The 23277-nt window shown below is 35.8% G+C and overlaps 1 protein-coding gene and 1 pseudogene across 1 annotated transcript; both read right to left on the reverse strand.

The window, feature by feature from the left end:
• Positions 1-7804: 7804 nt before the first annotated feature.
• Positions 7805-9331, reverse strand: LOC142606308 (G-type lectin S-receptor-like serine/threonine-protein kinase RLK1). Its single transcript, XM_075777680.1, has one exon. The coding sequence runs from the start codon at positions 9329-9331 to the stop codon at positions 7805-7807; it is 1527 nt and encodes a 508-aa protein (XP_075633795.1).
• A 6809-nt stretch (positions 9332-16140) lies between these two features.
• LOC142606309 (G-type lectin S-receptor-like serine/threonine-protein kinase RLK1) lies at positions 16141-23277 on the reverse strand (annotated as a pseudogene).

The raw sequence follows: 23277 nt of genomic DNA on the forward strand, positions 1-23277 counted from the left end.
GTCTTTTTCTTACTTTATAAAAGGGTAATGCTACATCTATAATATTCTCATAACAAATTTTAGGTAACAAGTTATTATTGGTGAGTAAAAGAATTATGTCAGTGGTTGTCCATACAAATCCTCTTGTCCTATTTTTTGTATTCCGCTTTGTGTTCTACGGTTCCATCAATTAAATGAATACATGACAAGTTATGATTGATAGAAAATTAAGTAGAAAACAAAAAAGTGAAACAAAGAATTTATAATTGGAATATATATATATATATATATATATATATATAGTCACAAATGGTGTCTGTGTGTTTTGGTTAAAGAGAATTCCAATCACTTTATGTTTGCAATTGGTTGGTGATGTATACTCAAATGAGCATTCGGATTAGGTGTAATTACCTCCTTCCCACTCACAAATTATTTTTACTACCTTTTCTTTTTTGTTTTAAATTTTCTACTCTTTCTCATTTTCTTTATTTAATGGTTGAGATTGAATTTTTTTTTTCTCAACTCCCAATCTCAGCCATTAATAACTATTGCATCGTACAACTTGAGCTCAATCCCTCAAATGACAAATCAGTGGCGCAAAAAGAAAACAACATTGTTTTACAATGGTAAGCGAAGTGGCATGCTTGGTCATTAATTGGATACAATTATTGAAGTTTTCTGTTTGCATGTACTTTTACATCACATTGAATTTGCATTTCACATTAGTTATGAATTTGTAGTTTGCATGTTGGTGTGGTTTGCATCGCAACTACATGACTTTAAACACCGGAAGCTTAACTTAGATAGGAAAGAAATTATAAATCACAAGAGGGTACCTTTATTTATCACCTCGGGTAAGCTATCTGTTTCTGTTGGAATTTTGAACTTCTGGGAGAGAGGGTGTACAAACAGTTGAAAGTGAAAAAGAAAAAGAGAATTATAGACCCATGCAACATTTGCACAAGTTATTTTATGTTGATATACCCATAGAATGAACAACTATTGTCAACTGAGTTCTCCATAATTACTTATATATAGTTCAGATCGACTTAATATACCTCCATTTTTTCTTTATTGCAAAAGAATAGATAATTAATTGGACGTACTGAAACTAAAAAAGTTTGCTTTGTAGCTATAGCTTAGCTCACTTGCATCAAGTTACTGACCACAAAATGATTTAAGATGCAATTGATTTGGCATAATTATCAAAATCTAATATGTTCTTCAGGTATCTCTACCCTCATAACCAATAGGCTATTTTGTAAAATGTGCTTCAGATTTTGTTTTTTTCCTTGAGTTCTTAATTTTAAGTTGAACAAAAACGCTTTACTGTTTGACCAATATTTTACAACAAAAAAAATACTTAAAATTAATGAAAATATTTTACTTTGAAACAATCATTAATCTGTCTTAGTATCATTGTGTGAGGGTCCTTTTTTGGATGGTACCCAGGCCCATGTAGAAACAAGGATCCCGAGTGCCTTGCTTGTTGTTTGGTGGATTGGGCTTGGTTTACCGCAGCTAAATGGGCTGTTTACAAACCAAGTGGTGCACAAGCAAGGTTCCTACAATACGTGTACACTAGCAAGTGAGAATGTATGTATTGAACAACAAGAAAACAACAAAGCAATGCAATGTAATAAAGAAACACACAAAATATTTGTTCGGGATCCTCAGAGTCAGTAGGAAATATTTTATTAATTTCTTTTTTTTAGTTATGGATTACAAATGCGCTCACTAAGACGTAATACAAGGTTCAAATAAGCTCAAAAATTACAGACTTAGATGACTATTTAAGCCTCTAAGACTTGCAAAGTTTGAATCCTTTTGAATCCAAATATTGTATTATAGTGGCTATTTTTGGGATACCGGGAGATATTCCCCTGTTTTCTTTGAGTTTTACAGAGTTTTCTTGGATTACAACGTGCTCACTAAATCGTGCTACAAGATCCAAATAAACTCAAAAATTGCAGACTTAGATGACTATCTTAACCTCTAAGACTTGCAAAGTTTGAATCCTTTTTGAATCCAAGTATTGTATTATAGTGGCTGTTTCTAGGATACCGGGAGATATTCCCCTGTTTTCCTTGAGTTTTATAGAGCTTTCTCTCAATGATTCTATCTGATTTCCTTATTGCTGACTCTCCTTTTATAGCGTCACCTTAGGGCTCCAGGGTACCACTAGTTCTCTCTTTTTTGCTCCCCTGGGTAACAGAGCCCTTGTTATGCCAACTATTTTGATGGCTGGCTCTTTCCCTTTTTCTCATAGTTTTTTCTCTTTTAGTGCTGCTTCCCTAAAAGTCACTTGTTGGTTTTCCATTCCAGGGGCGTCCTTGGAGAGATGGCCTTCATCCTCTCTTCTTTTAAGGTTTCTCACCTTTTAGATTCAGCTTTTAGCTGCCCTCATTTTTTGTTATTTTTCCCCAGTGAGCTGAATTCTTCCCTGTCAAGTCGAAGGGTTTTCCCAGCTATTTCCCCTTATGGTTCTTCTTTCCGGGTTCCCCGAGGTGCCAGCCTTTTGTTCATGAGTTGTTGCTCTCCAAGCCACTTCTTTGTTGCATCTCTAAGTGCTTGAAAATGACATATTTGTCCTTCGTTTCTTGTTCTTTTTGGTTCCCCTTTCGAGCTATCTTAATTCCACCTTGGCTGTGTTGCACGTCCCAGGGATCTCGAGCCCTTGGCAATCTCTGGGATCCCAGCTCAGTTTTTTTTACTGGACTCTCTTTGGTCCTTTGATCTTCGCAGGTTGGGCCCTTCTTATTTCTTCCCTTTGTTTCATGGGTTCTAAAACTTGCCCCTTCATATATCTTGGGCTTCAAATCTTTTGAGCCTACCATCCTTTTCTTTTTGAACTCAACCCCTTTTCAATTTTACTTTCCATGGGATTGGCCCAATGTGCTATTTCTCTGCGCCTTGTATTATGATTTTTTGAACCTCAACACATTGCAAGCTTTTTGTTTTTAGGCATAAATGCACTTTTAGTCTCTATATTTTTGGGTCATTTTTATTTTGGTCTCTATATTTTTATTTTACCACTTTTAGTCTCTAAATTAAAAAAAAAATAAAATTCTATTTTAGTTCTTACCGTTAGTCCACTAACGGAAATTGCTAATACGGCTAACTGAGGGCATTGCTGGCACTTTTATCATTGACATGGCCATTAAAAATATTTTCTTAAAAATTATTTTATATTTTTAAAATTCCATGTTGGCATTTTTAAAAAATTTTAATTAAAAAAATCTCAATTTTTTTAAAAAAATAATTACTTAAAAAAATTAAAATTTTGTTTCCCATTTTGGGTTTTAGCTCTTCTCTAAACAAAGGAAAATTTTTTTTAACAGAAAACTTTTGATCTGACTGTCTCCCTCTCTCTCTCTTTTCTCAGGAGCTCTCATTTTCTTGCACTTTCTCACCTTCCAAACAAACGGCGAGAAAGTCGAGCGAGAAAGCAAAAGCTACATAGAAAAAGAAAAAATCAAAAAAATTGTAATCATTAAGTACTAAAAAGCAAGGTCCAAGAGTCCAAGTATAAAAGGTCAAGTCGATTTGTTTTCAGTTCCGTCATTTTTCTCAAACACTCTACCATTGATTTTCTTAGCTCGATCCTTCGAAGTTGCTCTGTATGATCGGTTTTTTTGAGTAGAGGAAAAAGTGAGTATGTGAATGGATTTTAGCATGTTGTTTTCTTATTGTTCAATATTGGCCTTGAGGTGGGGTTTATTTTTATAAGTCTTGCTGTAGCCTTCTCATTTTATGTGTCCTCATGAAAAGAATTAAACTGAAGCTTTGAACTCAATGTTTAGCTCTATGTTTTTTTATTAGACTCTTCTCAGGTTTTGGTGACAGCGGTAGTGGTTGGCTTGGGTTTTAGCTCTTCTCTAAACCAAAGATTTAAAAAAAAAAATTTAATCAGCTTTTAATTTTTTTTTTAAGTAAAAAAATTTTTTGAGATTTTTTTAATTAAAATTTTAATTTTTTTTTTTTGAAAAATGCTGACATGGAATTTTAAAAATATAAAATTATTATTAAAAATATTTTTTTTAATAATCACGTCAGCGTTGAAAGTGTCAGCAGTGCACTCAGCTAGACACATCAGCAATATCCGTTAGTAGACTAACGGTAAGAACTAAAATAGAACACATTTTTTAGTTTAGACTAAAAGTGATAAAATAAAAATGTAAAGACCAAAATATAAATGACCACAAAATATAGGGGCTAAAATTACATTTATGCTTTGTTTTTATTTTTTCTTCCCTCTTTTACATCATTTTCTTCTGGTGTTTGATAAGCTAATAACTTCCTATAAGCACAAACACAAGAAATAGAAAGAATACAACGGAGAGCAAAATCACAACCACGCGGGACAAGAAACAAGAAACAAAAAACAGAACACAGTTGATCAAACCTCTTATTTGTAGTTGAAAACAAACTTTCCACGGGAATTAGTGGCACTTTATTGATTAATAAACTTTTTCATGTGTGAAAAACTATGGAAACATTTCTAGTACCTTCTACTGATAAACAACTTGGAGCACATGAACCAATATAACAAAGATCATTATAGCAACCGTCCAACAACAAACTTAACTACAAACAAAAGATATATGATGGCATATTGCAAAAGAGAGTAAATACTAAGACATAGTTACTGTCCTACTAAAAGGACACGGGCAAGGTAAGCACTTCAACAACACCCTCAAGCATTTGTGTTACCCTCCTCATGGTAGGTGTAAGAGATGGATCTTCTTGAATGCACCAAATGGAAACCATGACATACTTCTCCAGCTTCTCTCTGTCATTCAAGACCTCCATATCATGTTTAACTAGAGCATCTAATACTCCTTCCCTATAGTCATAAGCTATGAAGCACGAGTGCATTTCGGGACTTGGGTGCGGGTGCGGGTGCGGGTGCGGGTGTGGGAGTCGGCGATTAAAAAATTATTAAAAATATTTTTATTTATATTTTTAATATATTGCTAAGTATACTTTTTCACATTATATACACATATATCAAATTTAAGAGCAATAGTAGATAATAACTAAAGCATGATGTTCATAAATTAAATACAACCCACAAGATTGAAACTAAAACATTCCATGATGTTCGGAATTTAAAATACAACTCATAAGTTTGAAGCTAAAACTAAATAAAAGACAATCAACAAAACAATCAAACATAAACATCATTATCATCAAGATCAATAGCTTCACTTCGAACTTCACTTTCACTAGTAGTAGCACTAGTGCTAGCATTCCCAATAACCATGGCCTCCAACTCTAGCTCATCAAGTGTAAGGGCTGCACTCTCAAGAATTTCAGCTCCTCCATGTACGTTGCTCTCATTCCAAGAGTCTTCCACAATATCTCATATCTTTGTTGTTGTATGTACGTATTCCTCATTGCGCCTTGACAAGAGTCGAAGATTAGAATGCACATATACCAAATTCTCAATGTGTGCAGGAGCCATTTTGTTCCTTTTTAAAGAATGAATGAATTTGTCTGTGCTCGAATTCCTCTTAGCACATGAGGATGAACAAGGTTGTCCAAGAAGTTTAAGGGCAAGGGTTTGAAGAGTTGGAAATGGGGAGCAATGGTATTGCCACCAAACCAAAGGTTGTAAGACCCAAATATCTGTCAAGGCAACCAGTGAAGGAAACCTCCCTCCTGAAAATGCTGAAAACTCAAACTTTGCCACACTTAATTCATTCACATCTTCAAAGTATCGATCCAAACACTTGCTCCTTTCCATAGAAATTTCATGATCTCGATGTGGAGGGATGCGTTTTGGATTCTCCGAAAGCCATTCAATGGAGTAATACCTAGAGTTAAAGATTAAAAAAAAAATATAAATGAAACGTGTATTTTACTAGAAGGGGGAACTAAAGAAAATAGAAAATAAATGTACTTACTTAGGATTTAAGGAATGAGCCAAGCAATGTAATAGTGTACAATTTTTAGTCCATTGATCAATTAGTATATCATACACCGCACTCTAAAATGAGCTATACTGATCATCTTCTAAGCTTTTATGCCGATATATTACTGTCTTCACCTTTTCTATCATTGAATCACACATCTCACACACAAGATGAAGACAAGGCTTATCTGTGTCGGCTATTCGTAGCATATCATAAATATGTACTGTGAATTCAAGGATATAATCAATATTATCCCACCAAAGATCACTTAGAATCATATCTTTCACTTTTTGAGCTTTTCCAACATCATCCTCCCTATAAGAAGCCCATTGGTCACTAATAGTCATGGTTCAAAGGCATCTTTTTATCAACTTTAACATTTTCAGCATTACAACAACCGAAGAAAATCTAGTATCAGCAACTTGGAGTAGTTTTAATGGACAAAAGTCATTAAACATTGCCAACCTTATTGAATGGTTCATGATAAAAACACGTATGAAGGATGCATCATCAGCAATACGTGTAATCCAACTACATTCTTCATATGTAACTTCATTATTTTCAGTGTTTTTTGCTGCACAAATATTTTTCAAAACTAGATTGAGAGTGTGGATAACACAGGGTGTCCAAAATATTTTAGGATACTCACCTTCAATAAGAGATCTAGCAGACTTCATCACACTAGCATTATCAGTGATGACTTGGACAACTTTTTCATGTCCAATCTTTTTTATAGCATCCTTCAACACCCCAGCAATATAATGTTTGTCTTTGAACTCACCTGACCCATCAATTGCCTTTATAAACATTGGACCCCCATCTGATACATCCATAATATTAATAAGAGGCCTCCTTTGTGGATCTGACCATCCATCAGAAACTATACTTACACCATTTTTAAGCTAAAAGTCCTTAATTGATTTCAAAAGTCTTTTAGCACGAGCTCTTTTTTTTTGCAAAAGTGTTGTTCTCAAGGAATTGTATCCAGGAGGAACATAACTTGGAATGCTATGGGTAGTAGCATATGCATAGGAATTACGATAATATGGGTTCCTTGCAAAGTTAAACGGAAGCCCACCGATGTAAAACATCCTACCAATTCTACTATCCAATTCATGTTTAGCATTATTCTGGTATGCTTTCTCCAAAGTAGTATTCACAGTCACCTTCCTCCTCTTACCATCAATCGGATTTGTACTATCACTCCTTTCATGTCTCTGAAATGGGGAAATAGGTATAGGCTCACGGCCTGGAGGAGGTGGGGGTAAGGGAATTTGACTTCTCCGTTCTCTCTTTAACTTATCATTCTCAACTTGATCATGCATTTGCTGCATTTCCAGCCTATGACTTGGTATAACCTTAGGGCTCAATTTAATACCTTTATTAGGAATTTTTAATAAATGAGCCTTAACCCTAGAATAAGATCCCATATAAACTACACCACAATAATTGCACTTAAAGTATGTGTTTTCCCTGATTTAACAGATGCACCAGGTGGTTTTTTTTTACTTTATTCACATACTGCCAAAGAGGAGATTCATCATTTGGCACTTCTTGATTAGATGAAAGTGAAATTTCTATGCTAGTAACTTCGTACATTGCAAATTCAATAGATTCAATTTAATCTATAAATAATAACTATTAACTAAATTAATTAATAATAAATCAAACCAAGTTCACAAATTCACAAATAATAACTATTAACTAAATAATACTAAGATTAAAAAGAAACTAAGATTCACAAATCACAAATCAAACTAAGATTGAAAGCTTTATATCAATACCTGAGTTAAGAATGTGTGAGAGAGAGTTGAAGTTTGAATGAAGTGACTAAGTGCCGAGTGGCTGTGTCTCACAGGGGAGACGGAGAGCAGAGATAGAGAGGCAAAGAGTGAAGGCAAAGAAAACTAAAGTGCAAGTGTTTGATGAAGTGAGAATGTGGCGAGAGAGAGACTGCAGCAAGCACAACGCAGAGAGCACAGAGAGCCACCAAGAAGCACCGACCCCACGAGGATCAAATTTTCCTGATTCTTCTTCCTTGATTCTGGATTAAATGGAAAGTGAGGACCCTGCTGACGTGGGATGGAACTACTGTTTCTAATTTTGATAAAAGCCTTCCCACCATTAAGGCTTTCGTCCACTCTACCATTAGAGAGAGGTAGCTTCTTCTTCCAACAACTATCACCTAATCTGTGAATGGCAACAGCACACATACAATCTTCCATGCAAGACTGTTTGCATTGATCTTCAGAATAAGGCTTGAGGAACGCGTAGTCTGCGTTTGGCCAATCTGTTTTTATTAGCACTCCAAAAGAATACAGATCTTTTCCAGGACTTAGCTTGTCTTCTTGACAACCCTGTATGAAGTCTGGCTGGCAGCTGCCATACTGGTCATTTGGATCAAGTAAGGAGTAACCCATGGGGCAATCACACTTCGGCCTTCGATCTGATTTAAGGGTGCAGATACTGTTATATCCACAAGTGCCACTGCCTGAGTTGGAAACAGTAGCAAGACAAAGATTATCTGGCATAGACCAGAGCGAAGTCCAGCTTCCATTGGCATTGGAATTCTTTGGGTGAGAATATTGGGTGAAAACTCCATCAAAGTTGAGAGTGGCTCTAAAATAGAAACCAGCAGTTGAGTCTAGCTTTACCTGGCTTAGAAGAAACGTTTGGTTGTTCTCTCTCAGAATGTAAATGTAGCCTGAATTGTTGAACACCAGTTGTTTACCAGCAGTACCCGAGGTACCAGAATCACCAACAGTAGCATCAGTTCCACTATTATAATAAGGGTCATTAGCATTATCCGTGGGCAAGTTTATGGTATTGAGCACAAGATCCCCATCATCCTGCAACTTTAGGAAAAATCTTCCCTTGGAAAAGTTGGTCTCTGATTGACGAGAATAAAGCACCACCCCAGCTGATGTTTCCACAGTTTGTGAAGGCAACAATGTATCTTTGGGAACTTCGAAGCTCTGCCATAAGTTATTAAAGTTGCTATCTTGAAGTACAAAGTTGCCTGTGTTGCTCATAACGCCATAGGATACAGTACCAACAATTGGATTAGATCTCCATAACTCATCCCCTTGAGGACCCATAAGGACTAGCCCTTTGTCAGCATCTAGCTCAACTTTTGATCCCCTTGGTACAGGGTTAGCGCCACCAATGCTAATGCTCTTATCATCTCTAGCATACCAAACTACGGTTTTATCTGGTATTTTGTCAAACCAAATAGATAGAAGGAAGAGATCTTTCTGGTTGCTGAGTCGGCGAAACCCAAAGGCAAAATCACCAGAAGGCGATAGCCACGAAGTGGTGTTGTCTGTGGCTGTGAGAGAGTTGCCAACAGTAACATTACCATTATTTTGTGCGATAGAAGACATTGGTAGCAGGACTAGTAAGAAAACAAGAAGGTGAGGAAGAACAAGTACCATGACTGTCAGAGTGAACTGGGTTCATACAACAAAAATAAACGGTCTTTGAATAAAATAGCCTAGCTATGATGAAAAGATAATCTAGGACTGTTCATTCAAAAAAAATCTAGTACAGTAGTACTATCCTAAGTCAAGCAAACGTCTTTGATTTGCTTCAACCGTGCTTCATTGTTCCAGCATTGTTCTCACTTTCTAAGAGGAATTAAGAAGTTTCCTGGCATATCATTGGAATTAGTTTTGGACATGGCTTAGCTTCAATACACTAAATAACACGTCAAATTTAATGCACCAGAGATAAACCTTTCCTATATTTTGCAGCTGTTGCAGTATATGATATACAGGTATGTCACGGAAGCGAATATTGTACGTCCAAGACAAAGTGTGGAACGAAACACAAGTAAGCCTAGCTGTTGCTTCATAGACTTATCTTGCAATTAACTGCAATACGTGTAGCCTACAATAAAAGACAGTATCATCAGTAACGCTAGACGTGAAAAGATAGGTTATCAAAAAAAAAAAGAGGTGAAAAGACAACATATTTAACTTATTGGCAAAATTTCCCAATGATAATAATATTTTGCAGTGTTACCATTCTCCATTGGAGTGGAGACCGGAAAACGACTTCAATAAATAGAAAGATAAGAACTTCGTTAGCTTTGTATTTATATTGAATTCTTCCATTAAATACAACTAGTTGTAGACCTGCGTTTTTTTCCAAAAAAAAAATGTTGTGGACTTCTATATATTTGACGATTTGTTTCTTTTTTAATAAATGAAATTTATAAGTGTTAGTATCAAATTATTTTTGAAATGATGTTGATTATTTTATAACAAAGTATAATTTTTTTTTTTTTTGAGATTGTATAACAAAGTATAATTGATACAATATATTGTATTTTTAAAAGAAATTAAACTATCTATTTTTGTTTTTTAAAAGTATTTTAAACTTTGTAAGTTTTTTTTTTCTTCTAAAAATAATAATTCATTTTACATTTAAATATTATGTAAACCTAACAAGCTCAGCCGACTACCATGACCCACACTAGCAACAAACCCAGCCAACAACCCACTCCCTTGGAAACCCAAAAGAAACCTAGCCACCACCTCCACTAACCAAACAATCAAACCCACCACCACCACCACCACTCATCAAAAAAAGAAGAGAGAGAGAGAGAGATTCAAAGATTAAGAGAAAAACAACCCACTACCACCATTAAACCACCATCAAACAAACCCATTCTAAATCACTCCTAGTTGTTGCTCTTGAATCACCCCAAGCCGCCATCCTTATCTTCTTCGCCTTTGCCCACTACCATTCACCAATGCCACAACCCAGGCGGTGGCTCTCAAACCCACACCTCCCTCTCTACTTCTCTCACCTTTGCCCACTCTCTCTTCTCAATCTAATCTAAAGGGCTCAGATTGGAAGAACAGAAGAGATAGAACGTCCAGTAAAAGAGGAAGAGAGAGAGAGAGAGTGAACTTGAACCAATTTGGAGAGAGAGAGAGAGAGAGAGAGCTTGAGAGAGTTTTGAATCTTCTGTTATTGGGATGAGATTTTGATTTGGGTTTGTGGGTTTCAATCTCCATTTTTTTTTTGTCTAAAAATTGGTATATTAAAGTTTGTGATGTGTTTGGTTGCCAAGAATGTTCAAGAAAAGTTGAAAATGTTGCTATAAATTTTGTCTCAATCTTTAAAACAGAAAAATAATTTTTTTTTTCAATTTAAATTTAAATTTAAAAATTAAATTGTTTTTATTTTTAATTAAAATAGTGAGGTGACATTTTTTAAATACCAAATAAAAAATTTTATTATTATTTTGTTGGCTACATCAGTATTTAAAATGATAATCATACACTCTATCTACCACATAAGCAATTTCGTTAATAAAATGATGGTAAAGACTAAAATGGTAATAATTTTCTATTTTTAAAAATTAAAATAGGTGCTCCAAAAAAGTAGGGACAGAAAAAAATTTTTGCCAAGAAAAAACACAAATTAAGTTAAAGGGTAAATACAGACAAACTATCCTAGACGTTTTGGGCTAATGCCTATGAGAAATTACCCCATGTCATGTTCTGCGAGAGCACCTAATGTTCCTTCTTGAAAGCAATCATAAGGTCAATCAGTCAAAATTGCAATCTCCTCTCCGCCAGAGTCCATATCTACACTTTTTTTTTTCTTTACAACAAATGATGTCTAGCTAGCAGCATGACACCAATGTCGTATACATCAACTTCAGCAGTGACCACTCAATTGCAACATACCCTTTTGTTTCTCTAATGCTAGTATGAGTATGATTGATTCATCATCAAAAGCTTTGCTAGTCCAAAATCAGAAATCAGAATTTGAACATTGTAATATTTATAAAGAAGTGTGTTTTTAGGTTTTATATCATAATGGATAATTTGGATGATGCAATCTTATACCAATAACTGTTGCACCCTAGATTTTGTGACTTTCAGTTGCTTTTGAGAGTGTGTAAAATTGTGTAAAACATTTGTATGTAATAAACACTCCTCAAATCTTCAATAATATTGCAACGTGGCATTAAATTTTTCATAGTCCAACAAAGGTTGAATTGCTCAGACAAGTTTTTCGGTCTAAGAAGTTACATATTCATCTTCATAGGCACTAAAAAAATTCTAGGGCTAAAGTACAAAACATAATCTTAAAGTTTGAGGGGTTTTAGATTTTTCCCCTTAACATTTCAATATCTTGATTGGTTTCCCTAACATTTCAAAAAGTTATGGGCCATTTTGATTGACAACTATTCCATTAATGCTCATACTAATATGTTTGGTAAATGCCACATAAGCTTGTAACCAATGTTAGTTGGTCCAATTAAAAATGTGTGGGTTCTTTTTTTGGGACAGTACTCAGGTGCAAGAAGAAACAAAGATCCTGGGCCTTATACTTGTTATTTGGTAGACTGAACTTGGTTCACTGTAACTATGTTGGGTTTATTACGAACTAAGTTGTGCACAAAACATGGATCCTACAACACATACATATCCATACATGCAAACATATACATGTTGTAAAATAATTGGCTAAAAAACAATAAGGAAATAAAGAAAAAAGCAGGTATGGATGTTAAGGATCCTCAGACAATAGAAAGATATTTCATTATATTAAGTTTTAGTACATTGGACTTTTCTTTTCATTGAGATGTGTCAAAAGGTTCAAATATGTCCAAAAGTTACAGATTTAGATAGCTCTTTGTAGGCTTTCAAGACTTGTGAGTTTTGAATCTCCTTAAATCCAAGTGTATCCTCTAATGCCTATCTCAAGATCCCTTACAGTGTTTTTCTCCTTTCCTATTTTTTTGAGATTTAAAGAAGTTTTTCAAAGGATCTTTTTGCTCTGATCCTCTATTGTTGAATGATTTTCACTGTTGGCTCCATCCCCTTTTATAGTGCATTCCTATGGCTTTTGGTGTATCACTGATTCCCTCCATTTGCTGCCGTGGGTATCTAGAACCAATGTTGTGTCAGCAACATTGGTGGCTGGTCCCTTCCTCATTTTTTCATTATTTTCCCCCCCAAAAGTCCCTAGCTAACCTTCCTCTTTTGGGAGGTCCTAAGGGCTGGCTTTCAATTCTCTTTTTCTAAAGCTTTTAAATGCTACTTTTCAGTCCCACCTTTTGGCTACTTCAAATTTTCAGTACCCAACTTCTTTTCATAAAGTGTTGATTCCTAAGTCATCAGTTTTTTTTTTTTTTTTTTTTTTTGAACCATGGAAGGCTAATGGGACATATCCACCCTCGTTCTTTGTGTTCATGGGCATGTTCTTTTAAGCTATCCTAATCCCAGCTGATCTCCTTCTACATATCCTGAGGATCTCAGGTTTTTGGGAATCCTCAAGTATCTTGGTTCAATTCCCTTTCTGAGCTCCCCAACAATTTTCTCTCATAAGGGCTGGGCTTCCTTTTTTCATTTTTTCTTTATTTCCTAAGGCCCAAAGCTTACCCATTCATGGGTTTGGACCCCTTCCTACTTATTTTAAGTAGTCCTTAATTGGCGGGTTTGGGCCTTGCCCCTTCTTTGAAAGCCCAAATGGTTCTTAAATTTCAATTTTGTATTGTTTTTGGCCTTGATACAATGCTTGTAATTTTTTGGGCCTCATAAAGAATTCATAGCTTAAAAAGAAAGAAAAAAGGCTTAGCAAATCCAGCAAACCCATCTCATATTCAAAACAAATCAGCAAACCCCATCACAAACGAAGGTTGTTTAGTTGCTTCAGGATCTCACATATCCTGATGTTTTCGACAATGATGAAGAAAACAACAAGGCAGATGTTAGGGAAGCCTCTGATGGTGGAGATAATGTGCTAGAGGAAAAAGTTGCTAAAGATGGGTTTGTAGTTCATGATCTGTGAGATGGTTTGGATTTCGTTAAACTCCTCAATTGTAGATTTTGAGTTTGTTTTTTTTATTTATTTTGTAAATCTTGAATGAATTCTTTTTATGAGATTTCAAATCTTATTTTGGAGTTCCAGTTCTTTAGAATAATTTTGGTGCATTGATTTTTTTACTCTAATTAAGTCCACATGACATGATTTAATTGGATCAACTAGTATGTTTTAGCGGTGTGGTAGGCTTATGTGTTACTTAAACAAAGCATCAGCAGATTCAGCACAGCACTAATAGAAGGGTTGCTAATCAAAACCGCCCATAAAGTTAAGGATGTATGAATTTGAAAATCTTAGGAGGCAAAATTAAAAGACCTCTCTAAACTTTATGAGTGAGTTTTGCACTTTAGCTAAAATCTAAGAAAACTTTAAACCTTAATGGAACTTTAAGCTTTAAAAAGTAACAAATTAAATCTTGAACTATCTCAAATTCTCAACCTTGAATGTTTTGGTTAGATTGGTCTTGATTTAGGTATTTGGTTTTGATTTGGATTAGTATATACAAACTCTAGAGTCATAAATGATAGAGGCCTTGATGTCCTGTTGAATTATATCCTTCTTTGGCAGCCCTTGTGCAAGTAATGGAAACCTCTACAGTCAAGTAAATGCTTATAACGATCTTTTTGGATAAATAAAGAGTAAATTTATTATTTAAACTAGAAAAGAAAACGTGTCATTGAATGAAAAATTTTCAACAAAAAAAAAAAAATCATAGAATCATGAAATGGAAAAACCTAAATAGGAAAGGGATACAGCTACATCTCACTAAAATAAATCTAAGTTGTTGTGATGTGATTCTTCCGTGTAGGACCACTTTGAAGAAAAATACAGATATATTATTGACGGATTCACGATTGTTATAGAAATTCACCATTACTTTCCTCCTCACTAGAAACAGTCTTTGGGTTTGATTAGGTCAGTAAATGTTACTATTGTTCTATCTATTGGTAATAAGAAAAAACAAACCACGTTTTGAATAAAAAAAATTTGGCCAAAGAAAAATTAGTCAATTGACAAGGCACTGCTTTCATTTCGTTGGAGTGTTTTTTTTTTCTTTTTCTCTTGACAAGAGATTTCAAACTTGAAATTAGAGGCAAAGGCTGTGCACACACGGCAGTTCTTTGCTTGTAGACTAATCTAATTGATTTTTTTTTAATAATTAAAATAAAACTAAACGGTGTGGTCATTGTCTCCAGCACTTTACACCATTTAAACCTCCTAATTAACTTATGACACGTATTATCATTACTCCAACTCGCAAATGGAATGAGTCACACAAATTTTCTTACCGCTAAGCCACTTTTTCAAGTGGCGGTCGTTATGAAATCTTCAAAATCTAATCTTTCCAGAGAATTTTAATCGTTTTTACATTCAAAATTGATTATTGACGTAAACTAAAATGACAAATCAATGCAGCGAAAAGTAAACAACATTTTTATAATGGAAGGTGCCGCCGAAAGTAAACAACATTGTCACTGCAATGGAAAGTGACATATTTTTAACGTTGTTCCTAGTTTGGCCCTTGTGCAGGTGGCATGGTTGTTCATTAATTGGATAGAACATTGATGTTTTTTGTTTGCATGTACTGGTACATGCAATGACAATTCAATTAAAGGGTCCACCTTTATTATGTGAAAGCGAAAAATATTACTGTACGACCATCTAAGTTATTTCCATCGAGTTGAATTAAAATTTCACATTCATTATGATTATGAAGTTTGCACGTATGTCCTTATATATTAGGTACTTGTAGGTATGTTTTGCATTATAATTAGGAGTGTGCATGAGTTAAGTTGACGAGTCCCTTCAACTCAACTTACTATTGTGGGCGAGTTTAAAAAAAAAAAAAAAAAAAATCAACCCTACTTAATCTATCACTTAGCCTAACTCAACTTAAGTGAATCGGGTTGAACTCATATATTAGACAATTTTTTATTATTATTATTATTATTACATTGAGCATTATAATAACTCAACCACAAATAAGAACAAGTTTATAACCAAATAATCTTAAACATAACACTAATTATACGAAAATAACTTAGGATTTAGGTTTTATTTGAAAATTGAGTAAAAAAGTTAAAAAAAAAAATTGTATAGTATATTTTTAAATTGATATGTTATACAAGAAAAAGGTAATCAGTGATGTATTAAGTTGAGTAAAAAAGTAAATAAAAGAATGGTATAATACGGAGTTTATTTATAAATCAATATGTATAATTGTTTAATACACCACTGATTACCTTTTTCCTGTTGCAAAAAACTTTCCAAAGGAGCAAATATCGACTTAATTAACACACCCCTGATAAACTTTTTAAACAAATTTTCCATAGGAATCAGTGGCAATTTATTTATTAACAAACTTCTTCATATCTGAAAAACTATGGAAACCTATCTATTTTAATCTGCAGCTAAACTTGGAGTCGGAGTACATGAACCTATATAACAAAGATCATTATAGCAACAAGTAAACCTAAACCAAACTTAACTACAAAGAAAAGATTGGATGGCATAATGCAAAAGAGAGCAAAGACTAAGACATGGTTGCTTTACATCTTTCTAAATGAAGTCACAAAACACTGGATTAATCTGTCCTATTAAATGGACGTGGGCAAGCACTACAAAATGGGCCGCGTTTTTGTAAAACGCAGCTACAGACAGGGGTTTTGAACCGCGTTTATGAAAAACGCAGCTCCAGGAAACACGTATAGCCGTGTTTACTAAACACGGCTATAGACCCGCTCTGAAGCCGCGTTCTTGGGGGGTTGAGGCTGCGTTTGGCTGGTAGGTCTTAAGCCGCGTTTTTAAAAACGCGGCTCCAGGGTTTTTTTTAATTTTTTTTTCATTATTTCTGGAGCTGCGTTTAAAAAACGCAGCTCCAGACATGTTGAAGCTGCGTTTCATTAAACGCAGCTCATACATGTCTAGAGCTGTGGTTAATTAAACGCGGCCTAACACCCAAGAACGCTAGCTCTCTTGGTTTTTAGTATAAATAACAAAAAAAAAAAAAAAAATCCCTAAATCAGATCACTAGCTCTCAACCCTAAATCATCTCCACCCATTCCTCCATCAACTCCTTCCTGCTCGATCTCTCTCACTCACCTGACCAAAGCCAAACTCTCTCTCATTTCGAAGCTCTTCTTCGGCCTCACCGACTCCTCCTCTTCCAAACCCAACCCATCCAACGACCTCCCTTGTCTTTCAATCTCCACCGTCGATCGGCTCTCCCTCGTCAAATACGTCTCCCTCTTCTCTCTGATTCCATTTCCATCAAAAGAGCGATGAAATTCAGGCTAGAGAATTTGATGGTCGTTCTCTGTGTCTCAAGCCCTTCATCGACCCCTTGTGTTGCCAAAAGGGCCATGTCTTCTGCAAAGAATGCATCCTCGAATGCCTCCTCTCTCAAAAGAAAGACATCCAAAGGTCCCCTCTCTCTCTCTCAATATTCTACTTTAATTTTAGTCCAACACGGAATTTTTTTTTGCTTAATTTTTGTGCAATTCATAGTTTGTATGATTATATTATTATATTAGTTGAATCAATGGTGAACTGTTAAACTTGCTTGCATGAAATGCTAGTTTTCGTAGCGGTTTAATGTTCTGAATTTTGATTGGTTCTTTAGGCATTAGCTGATGAGTTATATTCAGTGAAAATTGATGTTTGGGTTATATTAGCTGAATTAAGCTCGTTTTGGTTGTGTACATATTGTGTGTGTGGTTCTTTTAATAATGAAAAGTGTGGTTTTTGATAGGTGAATTTGTTAAACTCGCGTGCCTAAAAGTTAGTCAATGAAATTCTTTTGTGTCAAATGTATGTCAATTGCATCATAGTAGTTCCCCTGCTTGGAAAAAAAGAAGAAGCTAATTTTCTTTGCGGTTTAATGTTCTATATTTTGATGGATTCTTTGGGCATTAGCTGATTAGTTGTACTAAACCTTAATTTCCACTGGGTATTGGTTGGCTAATTGGTTGTCGAGGGAAATGCATTAGCTGTAACAAGCTAATTAATTTATAAATTGAAAACTAAATTATGAATTGATATATAATTAATTTATAATTAATTTCTTATGCATACAGCATATTGTCCAAATTCTTATATTTGTCTTTATTTAGTAATAATAATTAGTCCTTTGTTCTTTAAAAGAAAAAAAAAAATAGTCATCTTGTGAGATTCAATCTTATAAGAATTTTGCTCCCCTTAACATGAAACTCTGGCTTCGTCCTTAGATAGCTACATTGTTAACCTTAGATAGCTTCGTCCTTAGTGACTCTAATATCATGTTTAAATAAAAATGAAGAAAAAAATATTTATATATATATATAGAGAGAGAGAGAGAGAGAGAGAGAGAGAGAGAGAGAGAGAGAGAGAGATTGTGGTTTGCAATGTGATTCTGAACCTCAATCAGGCAAGAATCAGTAAATTGTTTCCACAATGTGGGCAAAAAGCAAGAAAAAATCTTCCTTCCTGGCTGAGACACCACATCCTTGGGTGGGAATTTGAAGGTTGGGTAGGAATTTAAGGGTACTTGTTTCACAGTTCACAGTATAAGGCAAGTGCAGGTAAACTAGCGAAGGGGCTTTTAACATTAGATAATGAATCTCTTGTGGTAGGAAGACAATGTAGCCCAGCTTATAGAGACATTTGTAAACAAGCTAGTACACTGCACCGACATTGAGATCTACATGGATCAACATTTCTGTGAGGGAATTCCTGTTTTAGTATTTTTAATTTTACACTGATGTTTTCCACTTTCTATAAAGATAAACAGTTCTTTTAGGATCACACCGTTTACTACAATAAAACACAGTGATGAAGTGTCATTCTCAAATATACAGTACCCTCATTTAATTGCATGAATGCTCAACATCAGGATTGGTCCTCTACATTCTGCAACTGTTGCATAAAATTAGGCAATACACATGTAATGTGTTGCAACAACAAGTTTACATCATTGCAGAAGGAGAGCTATAACAACAACCAACTTTTGGGCCCAACAATGTGTACCTTAAAGATGTAGCTTCGCCTCCACCATTTACAAGAAAAAAGAAAAGGCCCTCTTGTATCAAATTTCCCTAGCCATTAAAATTCATGAAGTAATGGAATATATTTTAGGGCTAGCAGGCTAGCTCTAGATGGGGACCATTCTCTCTTCCCCACATTCATGTGCTCTGTTTGGACTACCACAGACAATTGCACATTGTATTGGGTCGCATGACTTAGCTTGGGATACTTTCACAATGTGTCTGTTGTTTGCTCTAAAACCAGGATTGTCTAAATAATTGGGCCCTGTTGAAGAGCATTTACTAGGATTTGATTTCTTCCTTTTTCTCAATTAAGAGTGGCTCTTAGTTGCAGCCTTTCAGAACATAGGAAAATGTGGCAAATATTTTAAATTGTTCCCCAAAAAATAAAAAGGTTCAAATTCAAATCCAAATATCAAGAATTGAGAGGGGGAACTTTGGCCCCTCAGAATAAGGAGTTCCATTAGCATGGCTTTTCAAATTTCAAAGCTTGTGACAACATCATGTTTTAACATCTACCAATATCTCTATCCTTATTGTAAGGCAACCAACATTTGTAAAGACAGATGATGCCTAATTTGGACCAACCTAGCTCAATGGAATTAGATGTGCAGAGGGTCCAATATCTTTAACATTCTTTTAACAAAATAAAGCCCATTTGTGTCACTATACATGCGGCTATAGTTTCTAGGCTTTGGTTGGCAAACGAAGCTGAAAGAGGGCTATAGCCGCGTTAAAAAACGCAGCTCAAGCGGGTCTGTAGCCGCGTTTTTCAAAAACGCGACTATAGACCTGAAGCCTATAGCCGTGGTTCAGAAACGCGGCTTCATGTCTGGTCTGTAGCCGTGTTTTTAAAAACGCGGCTACAGACCCACAGGGTCTGTTGCTGCGCCGCTTAGGCCGTGGTTGTAAACGCGGCCATAGAAAACGCAGCTATAGCCTATAGCCGCGTTTTTGGGGTCTATAGCCACGTTTTTGAAACGTGGCTATAGACCCCATTTTTTGTAGTGAAGGTGGAACAAGCACATCAACAACACCATCAAGCATTTGTGTTACCCTCATCATGGTAGGTCTAAGAGATGGATCTTCTTGAATGCACCAAAGGGCAACCATGATATACCTCTCCAGTTTCTCTCTGTCATCCATGACCTCCACATCATATTCAACCAGGGCATCTAATACTCCTTCCCTATAGCAGTCATAAGCCCAATCAATCAAAATTGCTTTTTCTTCCTCAGTTCTCTCCACATCTACGCTTCTTCGGCAGTAAATTATCTCCAGTAGCATCACACCATAGCTATAAACATCTACTTTGGTAGTAATTGGCATGTTCCTAAACCACTCAGGTGCAACATATCCTTTTGTTCCTCGGATGGCAGTACGTGTTTGGCTCTGGTCCATCATCAAAAGCTTTGCCAATCCAAAGTCTGCTATTCGAGCATTGTAGTATTCGTCAAGAAGTATGTTCTGAGGCTTTATATCACAATGAATAATCTGAGTGCTGCACTCGTCATGCAAGTACAAGAGTCCTCTTGCAATCCCAGAAGCAATACTGATTCTTTGCTTCCAAGTGGGTTTTAAGTCTCCAAAAAGAAAACTTGCCAAAGTCCCATTGCTCAAGAATTCATATACCAATCTTGAATTCTCTCTCATAATCTTGAAACGAACTATGTAACTTCTTGACTGCCACAGGGACACTAGAACCCATTCTATTGCTCCTTTGTAAACAACACCAAAAGCTCCCCTTCCCAATTGTTCCTTGAACCCATCTGTTGCTTCTGCAAGTTCTTGGTAAGTAAAACATCGCATATTTGTTTCCACAGAATTAACATCGCTCATAGGCCTTTTGAGCTTCTTGTGGTAAACAAAGAAAATACCCATGCAAGATGGCAACAGCTAGCACCTCTAAAAATGGCAACAGCACACATACAATCTTCCATGCAAGATTGTTTGCATTGATCTTCAGCATATGGCATGAGGAACGCGTAGTCTGCCATTGGCCAATCTCTATTTATTAGCACCTCAAAAGAATAAAGATCTTTTCTTTGTTGACTTATCTCGTCTTCATCACAGTCTTGTACGAATTCTGGCTTGCAGCTGCCATACTCGTCATTTGGATCGAGTAAGGAGAATCCCTTGGGGCATGTACACTTTGGCCTTGAATCTGATCTAATTGTGCAGACACTGTTATACCCACAAGTGCCACTACCAGCCAGTGATGGCTCCAAAAATTCCTTAAATTAAATTATTAGTTGCACTAACACACATCCCATTGGTTAATTAAATTATTGTTTATTGTTTATAGGTTAATTAAATTATTAATTATTGTTTATTAGTTGCTTCCCTTAATTAATTATTGGTTAATTAAATTATTATTTATTAGTTGCACTAGCACACATATTATGTGTATTTACTTCCCCCAATTCAAATACCTCACTCAGTCCCATGTCCCATGTGCCCATCCCACCCCACCCCACTTGACAGACAATGAGACAAGCCCCCAATCACAAGAGCCAATTGCCAATTAGAAAATTTCACAATCACAAATCACAATAAAAATTTCACAATCACAAATCACAATAAGACAATTAATTGTATCTCACGAAGTCTTACCAACACCAATACACACCAATACCAACGGATAAAGCCAAAAATAAAAAGTCAAGAACAGGGCCAAAATATTAATAAAGTTAAAGCTAAACTGAGCCAATCACAGTTGTTAAAAAAAATCAGATAAAGTATTAAAGTTAAACTATTAAAGTCTTAAAGAGAGAGAGAGAGTCACTGATTTCATTTCAAATTTCACTTTAATTTTCATTTTCAGATAGAGAGAGAGAGAGAGAGACTAAGAGAGAAAAGTTATGAAATACCTTGAGGTTGAGGTTGAGGGAGCACCGGAGCAAGCCGAGCGATGAGCGGCAGAGTGAGCGACGTGACTAAGCCGAGCGACGAGCGATGGAGCAAGCGATGTGACCGAGCCGAGCGACGAGCGACAGAGCGAGCGATGTGACCAATCGGCGATCTTCGATCCAATCCAGTGAGCAATCTCCGATGCCCGAATCCCGATGCGATGTGCTCTGGACTGGAGCTCGAGTTGTGTTGGCTGATCGATCTTCGATGTGGCGATGCCTAATTCATTTGTTGGCTTGTGTTGCAGCATTGGCTGCATTGCTCTATTGAAGTTTTTGTCTTTAGGTTTGCTTTAGTGATTTTTGATTTAGTATTGAGGTTTTTTGATTTCGTGATTTGTAGTGTATATTGAGTTTTGGTTTTTTTTTTTTTTTTTTTTTGAGAATTCGTGGGTTTGCCTTACCTATGTACCATCTCTTGGGTTGTTTTTTGTTTAACATGGGTTTCCACTGCATTTAGGATTGATGTTGGGCTTTTTTGTAGGCTTGCTCTGTTACAAATTTTTTTTTGAGTTTTTTTTTTTTGGCTTGAAAGTAGAATAAATAATTATTTATTTATTTATTTAAGGGTGTTCCTTATTTTTTTTGTAAAGGCTAAACATATAAAAAATTTAATTATTACATATAATTTATTTTTTTCAAGTCAGGGTGTTCTTGAGAACACCCTAAGTCCAATGTGGCGCCGCCACTGCTACCAGCTATAGATACTAAACTGGCAAGACAAATATTATTTGGGATAGACCATAGCGTAGTCCAGCTTCCATTGGCATTGGAACTCTTTGGGTGAGAATATTGGGTGAAAACTCCATCATAGTTGAGAGTGGCTCTGAAATAGAAATCAGCAGTTGACTCTAGCTTTACCTTGGTTAGAGGAAACGTTTGATTGTTCTCTGTCAGAACGTAAATGTAGCTTGAATGGTTGAAGACTAGTTGTTTACCAGGACTCGATATACCAGAATCACCAGCAGTAGCAGTAGTTCCACTTTTATAATAAGGGTCATTAGGATTATCCGTGGGCAAGTTTATGGTATTGAGCACTAGATCCCCATCATCACGCAACCTTAGCAGAAACCTCCCTTTGGAATAGTTGGTCTCTGATTGTCGAGAATAAAGTAACCCAAATCTTTCCACAATCTGTGAAGGCAATAATGTATCACTGGGATGTTTGCAGGTCTCCCATAAGTTATTAAAGTTGCTATCTTGAAGCACAAAGTTGCCCGTGTTGCTCATAACACCATAGGCTACTGTACCAATAATTGTAATAGATCTCCGTAACTCATCGCCTTGAGGACTAGTGAGTACTAGCCCATTGTCAGCAGTTAGCACCACTTTTGATCCCATTGAGGCAGGGTTATCCAATCTAGGATACCAAGCAACGATTTTATTTGGTATTTTGGCAAACCAAATGGAAAGAAGGATGAGATCTTTCTAGTCGAGTCGGCGAAATCCCATGGCAAAATCACCAAAAGGTGATAGCCATGAAGTGCGGTTGTCGTTGGCTGTGAGAGAGTTGCCAACAGTAACATTACCATTACTTTGAGCAATAGAGGAAATTGGTAGCATAATTAGTAAGAAAAGAAGGTGAGGCAGAACAAAATCCAT

This window comes from Castanea sativa, chromosome 8 (assembly GCF_040712315.1).
Source record: "Castanea sativa cultivar Marrone di Chiusa Pesio chromosome 8, ASM4071231v1".
Lineage (NCBI taxonomy): Eukaryota > Viridiplantae > Streptophyta > Magnoliopsida > Fagales > Fagaceae > Castanea > Castanea sativa.

Bases quoted from the DNA above. Each gene is read 5' to 3' on its own strand.
- LOC142606308 (XM_075777680.1), bottom strand. From the start codon at position 9,331: ATGGTACTTGTTCTTCCTCACCTTCTTGTTTTCTTACTAGTCCTGCTA.